This window comes from Eurytemora carolleeae, unplaced genomic scaffold (assembly GCF_000591075.1).
Source record: "Eurytemora carolleeae unplaced genomic scaffold, Eaff_2.0 scaffold1975, whole genome shotgun sequence".
Classification (NCBI taxonomy): Eukaryota; Metazoa; Arthropoda; class Copepoda; order Calanoida; family Temoridae; genus Eurytemora; species Eurytemora carolleeae.
The window spans coordinates 17,274-28,038 of NW_019397864.1; the positions used below are offsets into that span (position 1 = coordinate 17,274).

The following is a 10,765-nucleotide window of genomic DNA, read 5'->3' on the forward strand; positions in this document are numbered from 1 at the left end:
AATTTAAATACTAGAATAGTCTATAGTAGTTAGAACTAACATCTCTGTAATCTGAAGGGCGGGAGGGAGATTTTTTCATTTGCATATTATTAGTTTTTAGTTTATCTAGAAACGGAGTTCGTTTTTTTCTCCTTGTTCATTGGACTTTCGTTACATCATGTCCTAAACTGAAACTAGAGTATATATATGAGTAATAATTTCTTCCTTTGTTTAATGTAGTTGGAATTCTTTGTTAAAGAACCTTTATTTAATTGTCTTAGATGCGTTTTACGAAGTAAAAGCTGGTTTATATTTACGCACCATCTTTTAAATGAGATATATTACATATAAAGTAATTGATATAATAAACTAATTTGCGAAAAAGATGTGGAGATATCTATGATTTTACAACTCGGAATACAATGATTGTCAATGGAACTCTCCGATTTTTGACCGAGTTACTTGGATTCTCTTTAAAAGTTTAAAATGAAATTTTTAAGGAACAATAAACGTTTCTGGAAATATTGTCGTATTCTCGAGAAAAGTATTTACAGTCACAAATTCAATTTCCTATGTTTTTCAATTTGAGTACGATGGAATTAAATTAGATCACCAATTCTAGGAAAACATATTTTTGTTTGCTAGGGTTTAGTGTAGATTAAATCAAGCTAAATTGAATCCGAAGGGGGGACCCCCCCCCAGCATATCCTGGTTTTCAAGTACCCCAGCAGAGATAGGGTTTAAATAGATTTGAAATATCGAAGGCTACAAATGCAGGGGTCCCTATAATTCCATTTCTGTTCTGATCCAAATGGGATCGGGATTGAATATACATTTAGGGGCATGAAAGTATACTTTTTACGTCCTTATGAACTTTGTTAAGTTTTTTGTGTGGGTGTACTACAGTTCAGAAATGTGTACTGCATTTGGAGTGAAGATATAAATCATGATGTACAGAAATATTAACACTCCGTTGTAGTTTACATTCTGCGGAATTTGTTCTACACCTTGACATCATACTTCCAATTGTTTACAATTTCTCTAATATCAAAAACAGTTGGGATCGTATTGGATGGAATTATATGGGCCCCTGTACAAATGTAGTGGGTTTGTCTGATAATAATGCGAAAGTTCATGAATGTATCCCTGATTTTCTTTAAATATTTTGTTTGTTTAGAATCTCAGAACGTGCAGGTGGACGTGGACGGGAAGAAGGTTCGTCCCAACCACACCCGCTGCACTGTCATCCTTAGGGAGATGCCGGAGAACACTCCAGTTGAGGAAATTAAGGTAAACTATGTCAAATTTAACATTTTATATTCAGTATTTCAATATTTCGGTTCCTTTACAAATGTATTTATAATACCAAAGATGTGCAATGGTAACATATTGAGGGAAAAAATTAACTGTACTGTAAGGTTTTTTTTTCATCAGAGAGGGCTGCAGGAGGGGGTGGGGGTAAGGTAGTTTTGGGAAATGGAACCACTTTCTCCTGTAAAAGTAAAATTAGAAAGAAACGAGCTTGATTTAAAAATTTAAATTTAAAGTATTTGGATTTTAAAAGAAAGTAATTTTTGCTTTTGGAAATTTGAAGAAAAAAATGTATTTAAACTAACATATTTTGTCCTAATATTTGTTATCCATCCTCCTAACTTATTTCTTTATTTCTTCATTTTATCCAATCATGTTTTAACTGAGCACCTATTTAACAGTAGTTAAACTACAATGATGAAAGAAAATTGCTCTTAAAATCATTATTATTGAAACGTAACCTTTTTTTGACGCATTGTATTTAGATTTTAAAAGAACTATTTCACATGCTAGTTCAAATAGATTTTTCCTTATGTTAAAAAATCATTTTTTTTCAATGTTGACTTTCCCAGGCTCTCTTCTCGGATCCAAACTGTCCTAAATTTGTCGACTGCGAGATGACAATTAACTCCATGTGCTACGTCACCTTCGACAGCGACGAGGACGCGCAGAAGGCGTACAGGTTCCTGAGGGAAGAAGTGCGCACTTACAAGGGGAATCCCATCATGGCGCGCATTAAGTCCAAGCCGATGAACCGAACCACGACGTTCAACAAGGGATCTCCCAACGGACTTAGGCAGCCAACCACAGCGGTCACTTCACCAGGACAGTCCGCCTCCCTGGCACCAGTCACTCCGCCGTCAGTGACTCCGGCGGCTACGCCGACGAACCTGCCACCACCTACTCCTGGTGCCCCACCTCAGCTGAGTTACCCAACCCCTATTGTACTCTCTCCGCAAGGAACACTGCCAGTACAGCAGGTGAAAATAAACAGAAAAGTAGTAAGATAAAAGCAGGAAGTAAAAAAGGGTGTTGGGGTATTTTATAGAAAGACATTTCACACTTCTTAGGCTTGATAGGACTTAGTTGGCAAGGAGCGGCTGTATGCTAATAATTAAAAAGGACATTTGATTAATTACTTTCCTTAATAATTCCTATATATATGAAAAACATAAATGGAAGTTAGAAAATTTTATTAACGGGGGGATTTTTGAGATTCTGGGTTACCCGGTTTTTCCGCAAATACATAATTTTATGTCTAATAACTGTTTTAAAGTGTACTTTACGTGTACTTCCTGTTTTTCTATTTCTCTGTTAGTTATTTGTATTTTCTGTATCAAATAGGCCAGTGAACCATAATACCAAGGTTTTTGTTTTTAATGTAATATACCTTTACTTAACACTTTAAGGTGTTAATAATATTATAGACGCAAACCTATAAATTATTCTGGAAGCAATTAAAAAATTTATACATTAATTCGCTCAATATTTTCATTCCTTTTGCAGGGGATATTAGTTCTAAAACTAACACTTGGTCCATTTCTATCACTTAGTTGTACTTTATTTTCTCTGAGATCCGGGAAAAAATCCCATAAATTTTCAGAAAATACATTTTCGTGGAGGAAACATGTTTTTGTTTAAAAGTCTTAATCAGTTAATTTTCATTTTTTAAAAACTGATTCAGGTTGTTTAAGTTTACCAACTTTTTTGTAATTTATAAGTTTACTGTTGAGTAATTTTTAAAGATTTTTTAAAAATATTGAATTGTTGAAATAAAGAATCTTTAAATATTAGATTGCAACGACTAACTCTAATGTTTTTAATTGTTCAGTCCGTGGTAGCTCCTGGAAGTAGTATGGGACAGAGCATAATGTTAACTACAGTAACCCCTAGCTCAGCTGCCCCACCTGCTTCAAGTCTAGCTCCGGCACCTGGAGCTCAGCCTTCCTCCGGCAATCAATATGTGCCAAACACATATATTTTTCTTCAAACATCTCAGCCTAACATTCAGCCATACTTTCCCGGCGGTGCCGGTTTACTCCAGGCTGCACCCGCCTGGACTGGTGGCGCCCCCGCCAATCCGCCATATTTTAATATAGCAGGAATGATTCCTGATACAGGATTCTTCCAGAACCAAGGATTTAAACAGTCTTCCAACCGAGGTCATAATAATCAGTATAAGAACCGCCGAGGCGGCGGTAGAGGCACGGGACGGGATAACGAGCCCCGAAACAACAACCAAAATACATACACCACACCCTACGGTCAGAATAACTACCATTCCCAGCCCCCGTTCAACAACCATAACAACGGGTTCCAGCCAAGAAACAGTAACAGCAGTAGGTCGCACAACTGGGAGACTTCAAGCCAACATTCTAACTCCAGCCAGGGGAAGAAGTACAGCACTGGATCAGTGCCAGAAGCTCCTGTTGCGGTGTCTCAGCCCGCCCCCGCCAACAGAGTGTCACACCCACCAGTGGCCACAACTACACAGTATCAGGCTAACCACCAAGCTGCGCCACGCCCCCAGCCTCCGCCCAAGGAGGTGGAGCAGAACCAATATTATCCAAACCAATATCCAGCTCCTCGGACTCCTGTAGAAACCCTTCAACCCAAAGACTTCTCAAGACGAGGAGGGGGTAAGGGACGGGAAGGAGCACCAAGAGGCGGTTTAAGTGGTCGCGGCCGTAGCAACGAAGATTTCATTCCAAGTGGGCGGGGAGGAGGAATGATGGGGGGACCTCCCCGTGGTCAGAATTTTCCTCCAAGGAACGCTGCACAACAGGATCCTGCTCCTGTTCCTGTTCGTAACGAAGTTAAACCTCCAGAGTTTAATATGGAGACTAATGATTTCCCTGCTCTACCTGGAAGTCGGGAACCAGGGGGTGCACCGCGACGGGTAGATGAGGACAGACCCTTCATTGAGGTGGTGAAGGGGACTGCCAAGGTTAGGTTGGAGGACGGAGAGGAGGCCGGGAGTGATGATGAAGACGTGGAATCTGTTCCAAATCATCAACAACCCCCTCAGGAGGATTCTAGTCAAAAGCAGCCCGTAGCAAGGTATTTATTTGACAGCATGACTTTTACAGGAAGTTTTTGCTTAACTCGAACTTTCCTATCCCAATATCTTAGAAACCCAATGTCGTAAACCCATCGACCTATTCTCAAACTATGAATGTTGTTAGATCCAACAACCAAAGGTTTACACTATCAGGTTGCAAAGATGTAGAGATCAGAAAATTTTAGCGTATGAAAAAAACTTGGTTCTTAATAAGTGGTTTTTATGAGCTTCAATGACTAACAAGAAAATCTTGTTCTTTTAAAAGGGATGTAATTTAACCCAGTGCAGTGGCCAGTATATTATTTAGAAGTTTCATTCTTCAACAGAATAGTATTGTACTGTACTTGTTAAAAGTTATGTACTTTTTCAAGAATTTAAAAATAAAGGGGCAAAGTCTAAAATTGCAACAAACATTTTTTGATATTTTTATAATTCTGATTATTTTGTATCCAGGGTTGGTGAGCGGAGTAAAAGTTGTAGTATAAGTGATCCTTTGCCCGGGGTTGAACCAGAAGTAAAGGAACCGGAAGTAAAGGAACCGGAACCTCTTCTCAACGGAGAAATTAAACCTGGAAAGACACCTGTGGTTTCTATTAATAACGTTGCTGCAGAGAGAGATGGAGCCATATCACCTAAAACTACACTGGTTAGTTCTTGCCTGTTCTCAGTTGGTTTTTTAAATTTTGTCGAATATTTTTGAATATATTTGAATGCTCAGAGAATTCGTGATTTAAGATAATCTCTGAAATGAACTCTGGATTTGCTTTATTTAGGGTTTTTCTTTCTACTGATTGAATTCAGATTCAGACAAAGACCAAATTTTATAAAAATCAAGAAGTTGATTTGCGTAGGCTAAGTTAAACCACATTTTTCGATGTTTTAAATTCAAGAGGAAGTGGCTTCTTCAACCAGTCCTCGCACTTCAACCACTTATCGTTATATATTAGTTTTTGTCCGAGACTTCTTCAACTGTCTGTAGTAAAATGTATAGTTCAGTTGCACTATAGTTCAGTTGTTAATATCTGACAAAAACGTCGGATGTCTTTAAATTTGGATATCTCAATAGTATTGCGTCAGAAAAAAATTCTAATTTTTTAAGACTGATTTCATATTTGATATTTGATTTGTCTCAGATTCTCATACCTGTCCATTATCGTTTATAAATGAGTGAATGGCACTATTATTAAACATTTGTCATAATTTTATTTATAGGAAAGTCATAATAAGATCACGTATGCTCAGAAGCTCAAGATGGCCAAGATGGCTAGGGAGGCAGCAGAAGCAGAAAAAGGTTAAATTTAGGGTTTTTTACGGTTAATGTTACTGTAAGCGTAATTTTAAGTGACCCCTCATGAAAAGATGACAATGCCCGATTTACAACGGTTCCTTTTTGTATTTATGTTTCTGGTCCTAATTTGTGGAAATTTTGTTACTTTTTTATTGTTTTACTTTACACAGTAATAAACTACTTTCATTTTTGCCTATTTACTGAAACAATAACACTACACCATCGATTTCCAGGGTTTCCTAAAAAATACCACCCACTCCCCAATGCCAGTAGAAAATCATTTCTTCCTTCGAAGTAAATTTTTTATTTTTTTTACTGAATTAGAAAAAATCAGTGCTTAGGATCCGGATCGGTTGGATCCGCAATATTTTGGCCTCCTGGATCTGGATCCTAAAACCCAAATTTAAACTTTTGAAAAAAAGAGAGATTATAAAAATTTCCTCATTTCTGAATAGTTCATAAAGTTTTAGGAAAAAAAATAATACAAAATTCTATATGAAATGACCTGGATCCGGATCCAGGATCCGTATCAAAATAAAATGGATCTTAGGCACTAGAAAATTACAATTTTTTGGGGGGTAAAATGAAAAATAAATTAGGTAAAAAAAATATGTGAAAGAATGCAAAAACAGGCTTTTTGATGTTCCATTTTTCATCTTTTCCCCCCATATATTCAAACAATTGTAATTCTGGAAAATATGCAGTAAACACAGTACACACCCCTTGCTGTCCTAATGTTTCCAAATAATCGTGACATTTAATTTATTTTTAGTTTGATCCAATGTTTTTGTGTAAAATCAAATTTATTCTTATCTTTATGCATTCATGGCTACACTCATTTTACTTATTAGTGTTCAAAAATGTAATAAGTGACTATAAATAGCGGAGTAGAATTTTAAAAAATTAAGATAGGGGCTGGGCTAATCTTATTTTCATGCATTATTTTTTTTTATATAAAAATCACCTTTATTTTGTTTTTCATTTTTATTTTTCATCTTATTTCGGAACAATTTTTTTTTGCGAAGAGTAAAAAACTGCCCGCAACTTAATCATATGAACTCCAATTAATAATTTTAACTCTAGGAAAAGCAGGACTGGAGGAGAGGAAGAAGAACTCCTTGAGTATCTCCGAGGATAAGGAGCTTGCCTCCAAGGACGGGAAAAATCCTGTGACGGAGCTCAAGAAACCTGATACTCAGTCTAAACACGAACCAGTTCCTAATCCTAAACTCGAGACTGGTGCTCCTAAACATGACGGAGCTACTGCTCACAAACCCGACTCCTCGGTACACAAGACTGAGGGGCATAAGCAAGATGCTCACTTTAAGCATGACGGTCATAAATTCGACGGACACGGCAAGCATGACAAGCATCGTGTAGGTAAAACCCTTAGTTCTGGAGGGGGCAAAGATTCACGTGGCCCCCCCAGACAAGGTGGAAGGAAGGTTGAAAGGACGGATAGTTCAAATGCTCCGAATACCAAGTGACATAGGTTTAGAAATAACGAGTGACTCCTAGTGAATAATTGCGAGGAAAGGTACACCAAGAGACCTTAAACCTTGTCCTTAGTATCCCTAAGTGCTATATTATGCAAGAGATTAAATAAACTACATCATTCTATATTAATATGCAAACTGTGTGTATCGAGCGACTCTTTGAGTCTCAGTGAAAATCCAGTAACCCTCGCTTAGTGGAATTACATATCCTTCATGCAATCCCAATTTCACCCAACAGGTCAGTTTTTAAAAAGTTTATACTTGTAACCAGTGATAATGATCACGATCCGTTCTCTTTGTTGAGTATTTCCTAAAGAAATGTTCATGACCTTAATCAGGATTCATTTTTCTGAGCGGATACAGGATCTGGATTCGCATAAAAATTAAATTGATCTAGACAGTGCTTACAACGCTCCAATCTCGCAATTATTTTGACGCGATGTCACCTATTTAATATTTCTATCTTAGACATGTTATCAATTTAAATTTAAAACTTTATAAACCGACTCCTTCCTTTTCTTTGATTGAAAACAGGTCAGCCACTTTTCGTTTATAATCTTATAACATGTCCCAAAACTTAATAACTGCATTTATGTTTAAGTTTTCTTTTAATAAACAATGATACAATTTTAAAAGGTAAAAACTCGGGGTTAAAATTCGGCAACGTGTAAGGAAAGCAAATATCGACAACAGACAAAAGTGAAATTGGTAAAACGTGGACCTTCTGTGGAACTTGTTCAAAATTCTGTTAAAGTATTTAAACATTCAGGGGTTAATCTTTTCTTGAATAAGCCCTCCCCTGCTCCCGTTTAAATGTTTTTTATCTTATTGGGACTGATACGTGATGTTTTCTCTCCTCCAATCTTAAAAATTGTTTCTAATGATAAATACCCATGAAGAATGATGTTGATATTACTAATGATTCTCATATTTGTAGATGGTGAACGGGGATATGGCTGTTCTACTTCTAGATATATTTATAAGAAAATTCTGCATAACCTTTAGGTAAATATGAAGTATAAAGGAACTGTAAGCGTAAACTTAAGTGACCTTCCATGCAAAAAGGACAACGGCCGATTTACAACGGCACCTTTAAACCTGAGTGTGTTTGTCGAGTTGAAAGATATGGGTGTGTAAACATATCGCTTGTATTCCGCTACAATTTCCAGTGTGCGCTACGTACAAGTCTGAACCACTCCCTTATAAATCAGGCATGATTTCCACTTGAAATTACGCGTACAGTACCTTTTATAAGAATTTTGAAGGAAAGGGGGGAGGGATCCTTAAAACTGTTGAAATAAGAGAGAAACAACTAGGTTGGACGATGAACGTGTAGACCAATTTTGAATTAATTTTTCTTATTTGTTTCAGTAAGGAAAAAGAGCTGTGAATATTAATAAATTATCGACGAAATCCTTTAATCCAAGCGACACAACCCTAGTCACGTCTATTAGTCGGTTCACGGGTCGACTAAACCTTCTGGTTCCTATCTTCTACTAGTCCTTGGGTCTTATCCCAGGAGCCTGGTACCAGTAGAACCCTGTACCTGGATAAAGTTTCTCCTACATGTTCCTTAACCTAGAGAAATCGGGGGTTTTGAATCTGTAGAAATCAAGATTTTCTTAACCTGGAGAAATTAAGGTTTTCTGAATCTGGAGAAATCAAGATTTTCTAAACCTGGAGAAATCAAGGTTTTCTGAACCTGGAGAAATCAAGGTTTTCTAAACCTGGAGAAATCAAGGTTTTCTAAACCTGCAGAAATCGAGGTTTTCAGAACCTGTAGAACCAGATGTGGCTCTGCAGCCCTAGCCCCTTGTCCACAGGTGAGGGAACAATATTGTTTTTTTTTTTTTGTGTTTTTTTTGTGTTTTTTTTGGGGGGGGGGGAAGGGGTCAATGTGGACTTCAACCACTTTTCCTATGGATTACTCTTTTATTGTCTTAACTCAATTAAATTGTTTGCAACTATTTTGTTTTTGTTTCATGTTTTTGATTCATATTTTGTAATAATATAGATTTGTGAAGTCCTTATTAATTTAAGTGTTCACCAGCGTTAAGCTTCTATCTTTATCTTTTATCCTCTTCAATTCATTTAATTAAAATTACTAGACAAAAAAATTGTACAATTTACACAAATTCACTCCTCTCCTGGACCGGAGATGGGTTACAAAAAGAACTTGAAAAGGTAATCATAGATTTTGAAAAGTGAAGTTATTGAACTTTCAAAACCATTGAGCTCAAAATCGTATCTGTTCCTTTCTATATCAACAGATTTTCAGATTACTTTTATTGGTGTTTTGGTACAATTTTAATTATTTTTTGGTTGCACCATGTTGGTTGTACGAGGGAGGGGGGGGGAGTGCAGAAGTAAACAAACGCTACTTAAATGTGTTTGGTGGCATGCGCGCTCCTCAGTTGGTAATTAGAAATAAAAAAGTTAAAAGTAAACCGTTTATTTCTTAGAAATAAGACCGTATTGACCACTGTTAATGGCCCTATGTTGTACAATATTATTAAAGCTTTCTTTATTGCTCCTCAGTTTAAAAAAAAATTATAAATATGCCACATGAAGCGCTATAAATAAAATTATGTTTTTGAACCTTTGCGCTTGCGCGCTCCTTAATTAGAAATGAAGCGCTAGAAATGATTAGTGAAATTAATACTTCATTTTCACTAGTGGGCGCGATGAGAGCAGTTTTTCTAAATTTTTTATTTCTATGCATGTAATTAGTTTTGTTGTAGATGTTAAACTCAAGGAGGCGAATACAAAAAACTTATCACTGTAAAGGTTTCTTGAAAATATTTTTAAAATGGAGATAGATATTACTTTGAGTGCGGTGAGTTAATTTTTAGTTAAGACAGCCTGACCTTTTAGTATCTTAACTCCAATCATGAAATGCAGTTATTAGATCAGCAAACTGGATCTAAGATTCGTATTTTTTTTCTAGTGGTGTGATGTACTTAAAGATTTATTTTCGAAACTGAGGAGCAATAAAGAAAGCTTTAATAATATTGTACACCATAGGGCCATTAACAGAGGTCAATATGGTCCTATTTCTAAGAAACAAACGGTTATGAAAGCTCAACAACTTTACCTCTCAAGATCTGTGGTTGCTTTTTCATGAGCGTTTTTTAACTCGTCTCTGCTCCAGGAGAGGAGTGAATGAATTCATGATTTTAAGACTTAAAACTATTTATTAAAATTTAACGTACTGAATTGAAGGATTTTCTATTCAAAACTTATTGAATTAAAAATAATATTCAACCAAAGTTTTCAGAGGTTTAAAATAGATTAATACCCCCCCCCCCCAAACTCCCCTCCTATATTTGGCTTCAACCAAGGTTATAATGCAAGAAAGGTCATTTCAGAGGTGTTCGCATCTTTTGTACAGCAGTGTACTGTCTCCGGGCGGTAATGTAAACACAAGACGGATGTCTAAGTCTGACATGGGATCCATCTTTCACAAAAAAAATCGATGAAATATTCTAGTCATAGGAAACTATTATGTGAATCATCAAAATTATGAAAATTTAAGGGGATGGTGGAGTTGGCACATTTGATGTAGGGGGGGGGGGGCCCTGCCTTCATTTTTGGTTCAAATCTTCCAATTTTTTGGGTGCACGCCTAATT

General features: G+C 36.5%; 1 protein-coding gene across 2 annotated transcripts in view; it reads left to right on the top strand.

The window, feature by feature from the left end:
- Positions 1 to 1,086: 1,086 nt before the first annotated feature.
- LOC111716148 (uncharacterized) overlaps positions 1,087 to 10,765 on the top strand; it is a 13,379-nt gene continuing 3,700 nt past the window's right edge. For both annotated transcript variants that reach the window (XM_023491575.1, XM_023491576.1), the window contains exons 1-8: positions 1,087 to 1,269; positions 1,863 to 2,270; positions 3,122 to 4,350; positions 4,805 to 4,997; positions 5,564 to 5,642; positions 6,723 to 7,373; positions 8,073 to 8,140; positions 8,507 to 8,958. In XM_023491575.1, coding sequence (XP_023347343.1) covers positions 1,102 to 1,269; positions 1,863 to 2,270; positions 3,122 to 4,350; positions 4,805 to 4,997; positions 5,564 to 5,642; positions 6,723 to 7,126 — 2,481 coding nt within the window. In that variant the 5' untranslated portion in view covers positions 1,087 to 1,101 and the 3' untranslated portion in view covers positions 7,127 to 7,373; positions 8,073 to 8,140; positions 8,507 to 8,958. The remainder of the gene's footprint in view (positions 1,270 to 1,862; positions 2,271 to 3,121; positions 4,351 to 4,804; positions 4,998 to 5,563; positions 5,643 to 6,722; positions 7,374 to 8,072; positions 8,141 to 8,506; positions 8,959 to 10,765) is intronic.